Here is a 15,069-nt window from a genome sequence, read left to right on the forward strand (position 1 = left end):
GCCAACACCTCCTTCCAGCCCATGATGTAGATGCAACAGTTCATCTAGGTGTAGAGCTGCTGCCAGTCAAACAGAAAGTTTCTCCACCATACAGCTCCCCTGGAACCCCTCTCCTCTGTTCAGGTGGTACCAGGACAGGAGCCACAGACATTTCATCAGCACAGACACATGGCCCTAATACATAGAAATTGTAGTGTGAGGGCCCACGTGTTATAGCAACAAATTATCACCAAAAAGAAGGAATGTGACTTGCCTTGCCCACTGGTGGGCTCTTTCCTTGACCAACTTATTTGGGCCTGAAAATCTTATTGCTTTGACACAGCGAGATACTTCACAATACTTACATGCAAATACAGATATCCTGAGACATGTTCACCATGAATGGAAGAGAAGACTTCATGTGTGTGTGGAAAGAGGTGGCCAACACCTACAGAATATTTTATAAAATTTTGTAATGAAGATTTTGTTAAAAAGAAAAAAAGATACATTTAGCTACATTTGACCCTTTCCCCTGTGTACGTTGACTCAGGGAACACCCTGTATTGTCAAAATTATAACTTCACCCTATGAAATTAAATCTGGATAAAGGTCACGCATAGAGAGACTGGTGAGAAATCCATTACCAGTCAATTTTCTAGGCCCATCCATCTTCCTTACGTAGAACATGGTTACCAGCTCTTTCATAGGCCCAGAAAAAGAGAATAGAGTCTCCATCTTCTCCTTGGCCATTAGATTTGGTGCCCCCAGGCCTTTCATGCCAGGTTAGCTAAGGCACATGGGACCCTCCCCCAAGATCTCAGAACTAAAGAGCTCTGTCCTCCCTGCTACCCACCTGGTCATCTGCACCCATGGTACTTCCACCCTGAAACACTACCATGGTACAGAGCCCTCCAGGCACAGAACACACAGTCCAGGAACCCCTCCCCAGGCTCTTTCTTCAACTCATAGGAAGCTAATGGCAAGAATATAGGATTCTGTGATAGTTCAGGGTTTATTTCATCACATTAACTTCTCAGTAAATCACTCTTTGTGAGTCAATTTAAACACTATAATCCAGGGTAAAGTTCTGCCAGCCAAATAATACATTTCTCAAATTATATTTCATTCATCTTTTGTGCTGCTAGCCATTTTTTTTTTTTTCAAAGTCTCTCCTTTCACAAAGAAAACCTTTCTGGTCTAACACACAGCCACTATCTCCTGAACTTTGCTATAGACCAGAATATCTTCTTCTGAAATCTCTAGTCCAGCGGTTCTAAACCTGTGGGTAGCGATACCTTTGGGGGTTGAATGACCCTTTCACAGAGGTCGCCTAAGACCATCGTAAAACACATATTTCTCATAGTCTCAGGAACCAAGACCCTGCTCCTCCATCTGTCTCCAGGCGGGTCCCCCCCCACATGCAGATATGCCCACATCCGAGTACCCGGTGTGATGACATCATGGCACCAACCCCAGCACATACACCTGGTACAAATATAGGTGTATGTGACAAGGTTGACACCATAATGTACTTATGCAGACCTATCACACATGTGTAGAAAGCAGCTACTGTGTGTCCAAAGCAGCTGCTGTCTTGAAAACAGCTACTCTGTTAAAAGCAGCTACTGTGTTGAAAGCAGCAGTATTAGAGGTAAATGACACTTCATGAATTCTAATTACTGGGTAAATATAAAATCATGTACTGTGTTCAACTACTGCAAATACAGATATATATATATATATGTACCATGGGAACTTAATCTGGATGCTGATCCGTCTTTTTATATTCAGCTGTGGTTGATGTGAATACTGCCCCCTTATGATAGTAACAGATATGTAAAAAAAAAAACACACACAAAAAATGGTAAATCATAGGAAACTTTAATGAACTATATTGACTGAACTATGCCATGGATCATCTTTTGTATTTTTAAAGCTATTTTTATGTATTATTTTCAGTAGCAAACCATCCCATGACAATGGATCATGTAGAGAAGAATGTTAAGAAAAGAAAATATAGTGAGAATTTTTTACGGTAGGGTTTTACCTCAATAATTACAGTAGGAATTGAGAAACTACAATGTGTTATTTGTCGTCAAGTTCTATCAGCCAAATCTATGAAACCGAACAAACTAAAACACCATTTTGATAGCAAGCATCCGAGCATTGCCGACAAGGATACCAACTATTTTAGAAGCAAAGCTGATGGACTCAAGAAAGCCAGACTTGACACTGGTGGCAAGTAGCACAAACAAAACGTAGCAGCCGTTGAAGCTTCATATTTGGTGGCACTCAGAATCGCCAGAGCTGTGAAACCTCACACCACTGCTGAGGATTTACTGTTGCCAGCGGCCAAAGTCATTGTTCGAGTTATGATCAGAGATGAATCGAGTGCAATTTCCTTACCTAATGACACTGTCCGCAGAAGAATAGACGACATGTCTGCTGATATTCCGGATCAGGTAATCCAGGAAATTAGATCTGCTCCACTTCCACTATTTAGTATCCAGCTTGATGAACTACAGACGTTGCAGACTGTTCACAGTTACTGGTTTACGTGAGGTATATTAATGATGGCGACTTTAGAGATGAGTTTCTTTTTTGCAAACTTCTTGAAACGACAACTACTGCACATGATGTATTTGACACAGTTGGTTCATTTCTGAAAGAGCAGAAGCTCTTGTTGCATGACCGGAGACGCAAATGAACAGCAGCTTTGCTATGGGTGTAAACTCACTCCTGTAATTATTTTTTTCCTGTTGTTTTTTTTTTTTTATTATTGTTGGGGATTCATTGAGGGTACAATAAGCCAGGTTACACTGATTGCATTTGTTAGGTAAAGTCCCTCTTGCAATCATGTCTTGCCCCCAGAAGGTGTGACACACACCAAGGCCCCACCCCCTCCCTCCTTCCCTCTCCTCCTGTAATTATTAAGTCAAGAAACAGACTACACGGGATAGGATGGTGCGTAGCAAAGTTCTTTATTTAGGGGTTTGATTTTATACATTTCTAGTCACGTACACACTTAATCTATTATCTGTTAGTTTCACCATTACCTCAATTTACCTATCTGAAATCAACTTGAAAGGAAATATCCTGTTACCACATCAACATAATCACTTTTGCAGTAAACATCTTCTTCTAGACACTGACTAATCTCTGGGCAGGTGTCTAAACAAAATCATAAAGAAGAAAGTAGCCACAGGGGAACAGAGTTAATGGAAGAATATCTTCAAGCATTCACTCAGTTTATTCAGTCAGTTTATTCAGTATGGAGTAATGACTGTGTCTTTTCCTCAGGGCAGAGCACCTATAGACCTCTGACAATATCTTGTAAACATACGTCAACCCTTTGGCCCGTATCTCTGAGGAAGGGCGACATGTCCTTTGATCTCAGGCTTCACGGGGTGCACAGCTTCAGAGAATGGGCTTGTGGAATTTTTAACTCCAGGCAAGCCAACTCTGCGTGTGTCCCAGGGGGGCCCAGGTCCCTTAAGCCTCTGGAAGAATAGCAAGTCATTTTAAACTCACACTGAGTTCACTTTGTGTGCTTGATGTAGGATATGTTTATTTCTACATATTATCCTACAGATCTCTTGGGAAAAGGTTTATGGTGTTTGCACAGATGGTGCTCCAGCTACACTAGGATGTCAATCTGGATTTTAACGTTTGGTATTGAATGAGTCACCAAAAGTCATTGGAACTCACTGTATGATTCAATGGCAAATATTAGCAATGAAGATGCTGCCACAAGAGTTACAAGAAGTAATAAAAAGCATCATAAGTTCTGTCAATTTTGTAAAGGCAAGCACTTTAAACAGTCCACTGTCTTCACAACTGTGCAAAGAGTTAGATGCGCTGAACAATGCTCTGCTATTTCACACTGAAGTGAGATGGTTGTTGAGAGGAAAAGTTTTTTTTGTTTTGTTTTGTTTTGTTTTTTTTGTAGAGACAGAGTTTCACTTTATCACCCTCAGTAGAGTGCCATGGCATCACACGGCTCACAGCAATCTCCAACTCCTGGGCTTAAGCAATTCTCTTGCCTCAGCCTCCCGAGTAGCTGGGACTACAGGAGCCCGCCACAACGCCCAGCTATTTTTTGGTTTGCAGTTCAGCCAGGGCCGGGTTTGAACCCGCCATCCTCGGTATATGGGGCTGGCGCCCTACCAACTGAGCCACAGGCGCCGCCCGAAAGGAAAAGTTTTAAAATGTGTTTTGGAGCTTTGTGATGAACTCAAAATGTTTTTTAATCAGAAAGCAAGACCACAGTTTGAAGCACTTTTCAGTAATAAAAGCAAACTGCAGAAAATAGCTTACTTGGTTGACATCTTTGCCATCTTGAATGAGTTAAATTTATCACTGCATTTGCAAGGACCAAATGCAACATGCCTTGATTTGTCTGAAACATCTGATCATTCCAAATGAAACTTCAGCTTTGGCAAACAAAATTGGATGAAAATAAAATTTACATGTTGCCTATCTTATCTTCTTTCTTTGAGGAGCATAACATTAAACCAGATAAAAAGATTACAATGATAATTTCTGTGAAAGAACACTTTCACATGCTTGCAGACGAAATTTCATTGTACTTTCCAACTCTGACACCCCATTTGCACTTGCCAGAAGCCCATTCACAGTCAAAATTGAAGCTGTTCCTGAGACAGCACAAGAGAAGTTCATTGATCTTATTAACAGCAATTCAGCAAGATTTGATTTCTCCACAATGCCAGTTACAAAATTCTGAATCAAGTGTTTTCAGTCATATCCTGTTCTGTCTGAGTCTGTGTTGGGCCTTTTTCCATTTCCAACAACATATCTTTGTGAAACAGGGTTTTCCAGCTTGCTGGTTATCAAGTCTAAATACAGAAGTAGACTTGTTGTGGAAGATGATCTTTGTTGTGCTCTTGAAAGACTGACCCAAGAATTTCTGATCTGGTGAAAAAGAAGCAATCTCAACCTTCGCACTGACATTGGCTTTTTATGCATACTGTCACAAAATATAGCAATGTAGTTTACTGTTGTTATATTAAGACCGTTACCCATACTACACCATGCTTCAAGACAAAATATCATTTATTTGTAATTAGAAATAAATATTTCACAATATATAATTACATATTGTTTTGTGATTAATCATTATGCTTTAATTATGTTCAATTTGTAACAGTGAAAATACATCCTGCATATCATTTACAATATAATTCATAACAGTAGCAAAATTACAGTTATGAAGAGAATAATTTTATGTTTGGGGGTCACCACAACATGAGGAACTATATTAAAGGCTCACAGCATTAGGAAGGTTGAGAACCACCAGTCTAGTCAAAGTTGTTCCTCATTATTATTATTTTTTTTTTTGAGGCCGTGTCTCAAGCTGTCACCCTGGGTAGAGTGCTATGGCATCACAGCTCACAGCAACCTCAAATTCCTAGGCTTAAGTGATTCTCTTGCCTCAGCCTCCCAAGTAGCTAGGACTATGGGTGCCTGCCAGAACACCCGGCTGTTTTCTTGTTGCAGTTGTCGTTGTTGTTTTAGCTGGTCCAGGCTGGGTTCGAATCCACCACCCTCTGTGTATGTGGCCAGGGCCCATGTTCCTCAATATTTTGAGGAGAAAAATTTATGTCACCTTGGTATATGAAAAGGCCATATCTATAGTTCTAGAGTCCCAGCATTTCACTGACCCCAGTGATATCGACATCATCTCCCCTTCTAGCCGAAAAACTCCAACATATGTGAGGTATGCAGAAAATGGGGAGACCTGTTCTGCTGTGACACCTGTCCAAGATCCTTTCATGAGAACTGCCACATCCCACCAGTGGAATGTGAGAGGTAAGACACACCCAACCTCAGCCCTTGCTGCAAGTTAAAAGCCTTGAAGGATTCTTAGGTAAGAAGTGTCATCCTTCCCTCTTCTACTTGGTTCCCAGACTTCTGCACTCTGATAGGTGAGGCCATCATATGCTGGGTGATAGTTTAAAGCATATGCCACCTGCTCTGGGAACAGAGGGAACATGATAAAAATGTGAATGTGAATTCTGAGGGTGTCAGTGACTGTTGCACTTTCTGTGCTGTAAAATGTGTGTTTGCTAGAGGTGATGTGTGTGGGACACCATGAAGATCAAAAAGGCCCGTGTGTGGTATTGTGGGCAGAATTGCTGTGGCCAGAAGGATGATCTCTACCAGACTATGTCTGTCCCTCTGAAAGCACAGCATTGTCCTTCCATAACTTCAGAGGCTAATGTGATACACCGGCTCCCAGGGTGTTATTGGACCGATCAGCATAAACCTCTGCTTCTAGCCAGTTGGGCAATCTGTTGAGACAGAACATAAATCGACTTTTTAATTCAGCTCTTGTGTAGCCCCCATCTCTGAACCGTGAGCATTTTACAAGGGCTCCGTGAGCTAAGATGTGAAGACACTGACACCACTAGGATGGGCCATTGGGTTCACCTGATTATCAAGAGCCTCCCAGCACAGACACCCCAGGAGAGAAGGTTGGAAAAGCATCTTGGGGCAAATGGAAGATATCTGACACCCTGTTGGTAGATTTCCTCTTCAGGTTTCTGCAGCACAGAATCTATGTGTATAGAAGGCAGTTGCAGAGGAGATGGTGCCTATAGATTGTGCTCTGTAAATACTCAGCAAAGTTAAGGGGCCAGAGCTGGTCTCCCGATTTTTACTGTGGTCTGAGTGACTCAGTAAGACTCCAGTGCTTGAGGCATTAATTTCCAAATTTGACTGTGACAAGCAGGACTCACTGTTAAGCTTGCAACGGCTCAGATGGGAACACCAAGTTTTGAGGTGAATCAAAGTCCGTCACTCCCTGGGGCATATTACTCAACATACTGTCACCCCTGCCACCACTATTGAGGGGAGGATGTGCCTTTGGCTATCAAACACAAATGGGGCTCTCATGCAGAGGCCTCCAGGAGAGAAGTTGGATACAAAGGTGGAAGCCAGGAGTCATTCTTTAACAGAGAACTTTAGCAACATAAGAATGGGGGCTGAGTCACTAAACCTTTCCATGCTCACATTATACCCAACCTCTCAGGAATCCATGGAGTTGCATCTTCTGTGAGATACAGGCTATCCAAGAAAGATGCCGGGAAAGCCCACCATGTCATCAGGAATCTGAGGTCCTGGTGAAACAGATGCTGCCTGAGGAACAGTTGGTGAGTCGAAACATGAACCTGAAACCTCCTCCTTTCTGTTCAGCTGAGAGAGGCACAACTGTGCAGAGGGCTTGAGAAATGGACCCCAGAGGCAGACTGCTGGCCCATGGTGCACATCCATGACCTAATGCTATAATCTGTAGCCAAGGAAAATTCCCAATCCAAAGAATACCCTTTCTCCACATTTGTTTCCAAGAGTCCACAGGTTTGGGGAGCCCCATGTTCTGTCTGGGCCTATGTCTGAGTGCTTACTCTCCAAGCTGCTTTTCACTTAAAATCTCCTCCATCTTTTGCAGAAATGTGAGTTTGTCCTCTTGAAGGTCTACTGTGATCCAAAAAGCTCCTTTTTTGCGGGGAAACCATATTATGTAAGTAAAAACGAAAAGAAAACAAACTTCGAATTGACATTTGTCAGATCTGTGATCTGAATCCCGTGGTCCAAGTTGCCATTATATTTGTCCTGTTTGTTGTTGTTGACAGTGAGGTTGTTATTTCAGAATACTATGGGGGTAGAAATATTTTGGTTACATAAATTGCTTTTGTACCATTTGCGTTGAAGTTGTAAGTGTGTCCATCACTCATAAAGTATGCATTGTACCCATCAGGTGTGGATTGACCCATCCCCTCCTCCTCTACCATCTTGATTTTGATGATTTTATTTCCATATGTGCACTTAAGTGTTAATAGATTGGTTCCAATTTAATACTGAGAGCATAGTGTTTGTTTTTCCATTCTTATGATACTTCACTTAGAAGAATGGTCTCCAGTTCCATCCACGTTGTTACAAAAGGTATTAGTTCACCATTTTTTATGGTTCAGTAGTACTCCATGGTATACATATACCACATTTTGTTAACCCACTGATGTATCCATGGGCACTTGATTTGTTTCCGCATCTTTGTGATTGTGAATTGTGCTGCTGTAAACATTCAAGTACAGGTCTTTCCTATAAATGTCTTTCCTATAAAATGTCTTTTTTCCCTTTAGGTAAATATCCAGTAGTGGGATTACTGTATCAAACAGAAGGTCTGTTTTTTAGTTCTTTGAGAAATCTTCATACTACTTTCCATGTTACCGGACTAAGAGGTTCCTGCTGCCTGTCACTGTTACCCAATATGAAGAGACAGGGAAAAGTCCAACAAATTTTATTTGTCAGAAGGCCAGCATTTCTGGAGAACAGTCAGAGTAGTCTCTCCAAGACTGTTCTGATATTCCATTTCCACAATCAGTTTTATACATAAAAGTGAAAGCAAGAATGGTACTAACTCTTATCTTAAACAATAGTAACACTTATCTTAAACAATAGTAATCGCCATAACCCATGACCTGTAATAAACCATAATTGACATAACCCATGACCCATATAACAACATTCCAATACAAAGGCTAATCTCCTAAATCAATCACCCTAAACTACTCAAGCTAAATTTACAAAACAACAAGGATGGAAGACATGAGGTAAATGTCAGGTAGGACCTAAACCGGCTGGACCAGCTGTGTCATCTCAGCCCTAGCCTGACTGACTCCATCTTATTCTCACTGCTGGTGCTCTCACGTAGAGGTGGTACTAGTTTGCAGTCCCATCAACAGTGTGGAGTGTTCCTGTCTTTCCACATCCATTCTAGCATTTGTTGTTTTGGGACTTATGGATAAAAGCCTCCTCCCTGGAATTAGGTGATATCTCATTATGATTTGATTATAGATGTTACGCATTTTTTGATATGTTTGGGGGTCATTAGTCTATCTTCTCTTGAAAAGCTTCTGTTCATGTGTTTTGCTCACTTTCTAATAAGGTTTTTTTCTTACTGATTTGCCTAAGTTCTTTATAGATACTGGTTATCAGCCCTTTATCAGTTGTATGCCATGCAAAAATTCTCTCCCATTTTGTAGGGTTATGATTGTTTCCTTGATTGTACAGAAGCCTTTTAATTTGATTAAGTCCCATTTATTCATTTTTTGTTGTTGTCGTGATTGCTTTTGGGTCTTCCTAAATTCATTCCCTAGGCCAATGTGTATAAGTGTTTTCCAACTTCTTCAAGAATGCCTGTGGTTTCCTGACTTAAGTTTAGGTCTGTTATCCACCGTGAGTTAATAATTTTCAAGAGTGGTGAGAGGTGTGGATCCTGTTTCAGTCTTCTGAACGTGGCTATCTAATTTTCCCAGCAATTTATTGAACAGGGATTCTTTTCCCTGGTGTATGTTTTTCCTTGCTTGTCAAATATCAGAGGGCAATATAAGAATGATTTTATGTCTGGGTTTTCTGTTAGATCTATAGGTCTGTATCTCTGTTGTTGTGTCAGTACTGTGCTATTTTGGTTACTATAGCCTTGTGGTATAGCGTTAAGTCTGTCTGGTGAAGTGATACCTCCCAATTTGTTCTTTTCCTTAAAGTTTCTTTGGCTATTTGGATTCTTTTCTGGTTCCATACAATGTGTAGAATTTTTTTTCTAGATCTTTGAAAAATGATGTTGGAGGCTGGGCACGGTGACTCACGCCTGTAATCCTAGCACTCTGGGAGGCCAAGGCGTGTAGATTGCTTGAGCTCACAAGTTCAAGACCAGCCTGAGAAAAAGCGAGACCCTTTCTCTACTAAAAATAGAAAAACTGAAGCAAGAGGATCACTTGAGCCCAAGTTAGAAGTTGCTGTGAGCTCTGACGCCACAGCATTCTACCCAGGGTGACAGCTTCAGATTCTGTCTCAAAAAAAAAAAAAAAGAAAGAAAGAAAGAAAAGAAAAATGATGTTGGTATTTTAATAGGAATTGCATTGAATCTGTACATCACTTTGGGTAGTATATACATTTTAGCAATATTGGTTCTGCTAATCCATGAACATGATATGTTTTTCCATGTGTTTATATCATCTGCTATTTCTCCCTTCAGTGTTCTGTAACTCTCCCTGTAGAGGTCTTTCACCTCCTTAGTTAAATATATTCCTAGGTATTTCATTTTCTTTCTGTTATGAACTGTGTTGACTCTTTAATTTGGTTCTCAGCTTTATATATGCCCTGTTGATGGGTTTTTACTTTGGGCTACTATAAGGAATTACAGACTGGGTTGCTTAAAGAACAGAAATTTATTTCTCATATTTGTAGACAATAGACATCTAAGATATTAGGTTGTTAACACAGTCAGATTCTGAAAAGGACTGTTATCCGGGTTGGAGAGGGCTATCTTCTCACTGTGTTTTCATGTGGCTGATGAGAGAAAGAGAGAGAGAGAGAAAGAGAGAGAGAGAGAGAGCACACATGCTCTCTGGAGTCTCCTTTGTGAGGGCCCTCTTTTGTGAATCCTATTCATGAGGGCTCCACCCTTGGGACCTACGTACCTCCCAAACCTCTCACCTCCTAATACCATTACATTGAGAATTAAAATTTCAACAGAAGAACAGGGGTGGTGCATCTTACAAGGGTATATGTGAAACTTGGTAAACGGTCTGTAAAGCTAGTGAATGATGCCCCATGATCATATCAATGATGTACACAGCTATGATTTAATAAAAAAAAAAAAAAACAGGGGTACAAACCTTCACTCCCTAGTAAATGGAGTCCATACAAGGCAGACCCAAAACCAGGCTGACAGCCTCCTCTTTGTCCGTTTTCTCAACAGAGCAGATATGGGTCTCAGGGTCCAGAAAAACCCATGTGGTTAAACAAAGTCAAGGAAAGCCTGAACAAGAAGATGTACCCCCAAGTGAAAGGGTTTGTGGAGGACATGCGCCTCATCTTTCAGAACCACAAGGAACTTTATGAGGTAAGTGACTTTTCCTGCTTCCCATTGTCTTTCAATTAAATCACGTTAAAGTCACTTTATCTTTCATCTTTTATCAATTGCCCTCATCACGTGGCAAGCCACACAAACACAAATTCTGAAGTCCTCTAAAACCCTATGGTGCACATGAGGAAAATAACAGCAAACCAGAAGGTGTCATCAGCCTTAAATAACAAGATTCTGAAAATTTGATTAACTACAGAACCTAAAGCTGGGAACAGCCATCTGGAAAACATGGACTCCAAAGAAAATCAATGCTTGACATTAAAAGTTTAGGTCTTGGGCTGGGTGTGGTGGTTCACGCCTGTAATCCTAGCACTCTGGGAGGCCAAGGCAGGTGGGTGGCCTGAGCTCACAGGTTCAAGACCAGCCTAAGCAAGAGCAAGACCCTGTCGCTAAAAGTAGCCAGGCTTTGTGGGGGGCACCTGTAGTCTCAGCTACTTAGGAGACTGAGGAAAGAGAATCGCTTGAGCCCAGGAGTTTGAGGTTGCTATGAGCTTTGATGCCACAGCACTCTACCCAGGATAACAAAGTAAGACTCTGTCTCAAAAAAAAAAAAAAAAAAAAGTTCAAGCTTCCCTATATAGGAAGAAAACAAAGAAATTTAGTAGAATTATAACATTTTCTACATAAGGCTGGTTTGCAGCAATTTAATTAGATACAATTCCTTTTCCATATACTTTGTTTTCATTTCTTTTCTAATCTAAGAGTATAATTAACATTCTATCTTAGACAATATAGTAGTCATGAAATCTTTGTGTAAAAAATGTATGAGGGAAGTTCATCTATGATGAAGATCAATAACGAATAGGGAAGGGATCTTCCCTGGTGCCCTTAGTCATTTGCAACATTTTACAAAACAAAGTAAATAAGAAAGAAGGCTACCCCATAGTCAGGGAAACAAAGGTTACAGCTGCCTGTGCATGTGACCAAGGTCCCAAAATTACATTCCCTTAATGCTCAAAATATTTCAAATTTCAGACAGCTTAGATTTTGAATTATTCATTTTCACAGTGTCATTGCAAACATGACCATGGGACTTCAGAGTGAATTCATTTCTAGATATTTAATTTCTGCCCATGGAGAACAGTAGGCTGCAGACTTACTCATTTCCACAGAAAATAAAGGCACTTTTTCAACTAATATTTCTCTTCTCTAATAGAAGAGAAGATCTTGGATTTCTTTACATCTGAATTTCCTAGTGCTATGTCAAAAGTTGACAGTATTACCTCAAGGGGTGAGACTGAAGGAAGAAGGAAGATACCATTAATTTGCCCTCAACATTTCCAAACTGTCTTACTGTCACAAAAAAGTGCTACATTTAAAAATCACATAACTTGGGGGGTGGGGCCTTGGTGTGTGTCACACTTTATGGGGGCAAGACATGATTGCAAGAGGGACTTTGCCTAACAATTGCAATCAATGTAACCTGGCTTATTGTACCCTCAATGAATCCCCAACAATAAAAAAAAAAATTTAAATACACGTATTTTAAAAACTGGTAAAAAAAAAAAAAATCACATAACTGGGCAGTGCCAGTAGAACAGTGGTTACAGCGCCAGCCACATGCACCCATCCCAGGCCAGCTAAACAATGACAACTATAACATAAAAAATAGTTGGGCGTTGTGGCAGGAGCCTATAGTCCTAGCTACTTGAGAGGCTGAGGCAAGAGAATCGCTTAAGCCCAAGAGTTTGAGATTGCTGTGAGCTGTGATGCCACGGCACTCTACCAAGGGTACCATAGTGAGATTCTATCTCAAAAAAAAAAAAAAAAATCACATAACTAAAATTTTTAAAAATTAAATCAATCAATAAGTTTCTGATTAGGAATTAAATTTCAATATATTGGTGGCGCCTGTGGCTCAAGGAGTAGAGCGCCAGCCCCATATACCAGAGGTGGCAGGTTCAAACCCGGCCCTGGCCACAAACAGCAAAATAATAATAATAATAATAAATAAAAAGATAAAATAAATAAATTGCAATATGTGCTGCTTTTGCTTCTCCATCCTCCAGATAAAGAGAAATAACCAAAGTATCAGGAATATATGCTCCTTTTGTTGGCACCCAGCCAGATTCATCTGCCCACTGCTCAAGAGAAAGCCAATATCCAGACGCAGCAGGGTTTACAGCAGAGAATTCGTTATGCATAGCACTAAGTGGGGAGATGGGAGGAATGACTGAAATCTGCCTCTCCAAGAATTGGGGAGACAGGGTTTTTTAAGTCTGTTTGGTGGGCATAGCATTAGACAATCAGGGTCTGCCTATTATCTGGCTTCAAGGTCCTTTGGTGTGAGCCACTGTCTAAGAGTGTCAGCCCATCCACTGGAATACAGTTCTTTGGGTGGATGGGATGAGAGGGGTCCAAGACCAGTTGAATTAGTTCCTTGGTCTGGATGGGTCAGTTACTGGAATGCAGAACCTGAAAGATATCTCAAAAACTACCCTTAGGTTCCAAAGAGGTGATACACTATATGGAGAAAGTTAAGAATCTTTATGGCTACCAGCTGTGTCCTCTAGAGTGACAATTATAGAGAAGCAAACAAGGGGACAGTGACTATTATCAAGTAAAGGAAGGGACAGTGAATGATTATTATCATTATTTTAACTGAGCCTGCTCCATCTCAGGATTTTGGGACCCTTACCCTGGTTCTGGCCTTGTACCCCTTCATCACTTTGTAAGGGTGGTTTCACTCTTATCTGGATTAATTCTCACTTTACATTTGAGATAGCTTAAAATGAAGCCCCAGATTATCTGAGACATTAAGAGTCTAAGCTCACTGAACAATGATTATAATTGTTTGTGCCTTTACTTTTTCAGAAAAATAATTTCATCAGACTTGGATTTCAAATAGAGAACAACTTCGAGAGGAATTTCAAAAACACTTTCTCAATTCAGGAAACAAGCAAGAATAATTCTTGATTTGAGCCTATTTTCACTTCCTCCCTTTGGATCTTGCAGCAGCCAAGGACATAATGTGTCCCACTAATCCCTGCATATTCCTCTGCAAACATCATTATCACTCTGCAAATTCTCTTTTTGAATAGTTTGGAGAGAAAGTTACAAAGTCTTTCTGTAAAGGATGATATTATATCCTTCCATTTATTCAAACCTTGTATTAGGTTCTTCAGTAATGTTTACTCTTCCCCTTCCCACGTAGGATCTTGTTTCTGTGTTTTTGGGTTTTTTTTACTTTTCAAAACTTGTGGTTATCACTGTGAAAATGATCCTTTTCCTATTAAACTGTACTGCTGATTATTGCCTGTTGTAGAAGACTACTGTTATTTGTATATTTTTAGTCACTGATTACTTAACCAATACCAGATAGTATTTTTTTTTATTTTTGGCTTTTGACCCTGTGGTATCAGGAAGCCTGTGGTGGGCGTGTAGCATCTACAACTTCAAATTCATGGAACTGTGATTGGTGCAGCTGATGGAGGTATTCCTTGCCTGGCATACCTCTGACAGTTCTTGGTTCTAGTGGGGAATGGCTCTGCCAGAGCGTCCTGATGTACTTGTATGTTATCTTCTTATCTGGAGCACCTATAACAAAGATAGAATAACAAGATAAAAACAAAGAGATGTTTATTAATATATACACACACATACATGCACACATGCCCACTTGGAGATAGTCAGGGAAATGAGTAACTCTCCCAAAGGGGACTCAGAATTCAGACTTAAAATACCATCTCCGGCTAAGAAAAAAAAGGGTGTGCAAAGGCCAGTTAAGAGGGTGACCAGGAAAGTGTGGTAAAGAAGTATACGGCTTGTGATACAGATTTAAACTGTCTTCTCCATTGATGACGGTCTCTTGTGATTCAGTGTCATCCTCCTCTTCCTGGGACAGAGGGCCCAAAGACTTAAGAATATAGGGAGAAGTGGTTTCACAATATATATATATATATCAAAACATCACATTGTATACCTTAAATATATATAATTTTTGTCAATTACATCTCAATAAAGTTGGAAGAGGAGAAAGAATTAATGAAAGAAAGAAAGCAAAAAGAAAGCCACCACCATGGCCAGGGAAAGATGCAGTCTCAGAAAAGACCTAAGAGACCTCAAACTTTCTTCCCAGGCTGATCTCAACACAAAAACATCTTTAAACATGAAAGAAGAAAAAGGGAAGGAGAGAAAGGCAG

At 40.4% G+C, this 15,069-nt stretch overlaps 1 protein-coding gene across 1 annotated transcript in view; it reads left to right on the forward strand.

Annotated features, from left to right (window-relative positions):
- LOC128590352 (nuclear body protein SP140-like protein) overlaps positions 1–14,486 on the forward strand; it is a 134,482-nt gene extending 119,996 nt beyond the window's left edge. Inside the window, exons 22-26 of the mRNA XM_053597691.1 lie at positions 5,693–5,808; positions 7,031–7,151; positions 7,448–7,519; positions 10,760–10,903; positions 13,742–14,486. Of these exons, the coding sequence (XP_053453666.1) occupies positions 5,693–5,808; positions 7,031–7,151; positions 7,448–7,519; positions 10,760–10,903; positions 13,742–13,843 (555 nt within the window). The 3' untranslated portion in view covers positions 13,844–14,486. The remainder of the gene's footprint in view (positions 1–5,692; positions 5,809–7,030; positions 7,152–7,447; positions 7,520–10,759; positions 10,904–13,741) is intronic.
- Positions 14,487–15,069: the final 583 nt, after the last annotated feature.

Source organism: Nycticebus coucang, chromosome 7 (genome assembly GCF_027406575.1).
Source record: "Nycticebus coucang isolate mNycCou1 chromosome 7, mNycCou1.pri, whole genome shotgun sequence".
In the NCBI taxonomy this organism is placed as follows: Eukaryota; Metazoa; Chordata; class Mammalia; order Primates; family Lorisidae; genus Nycticebus; species Nycticebus coucang.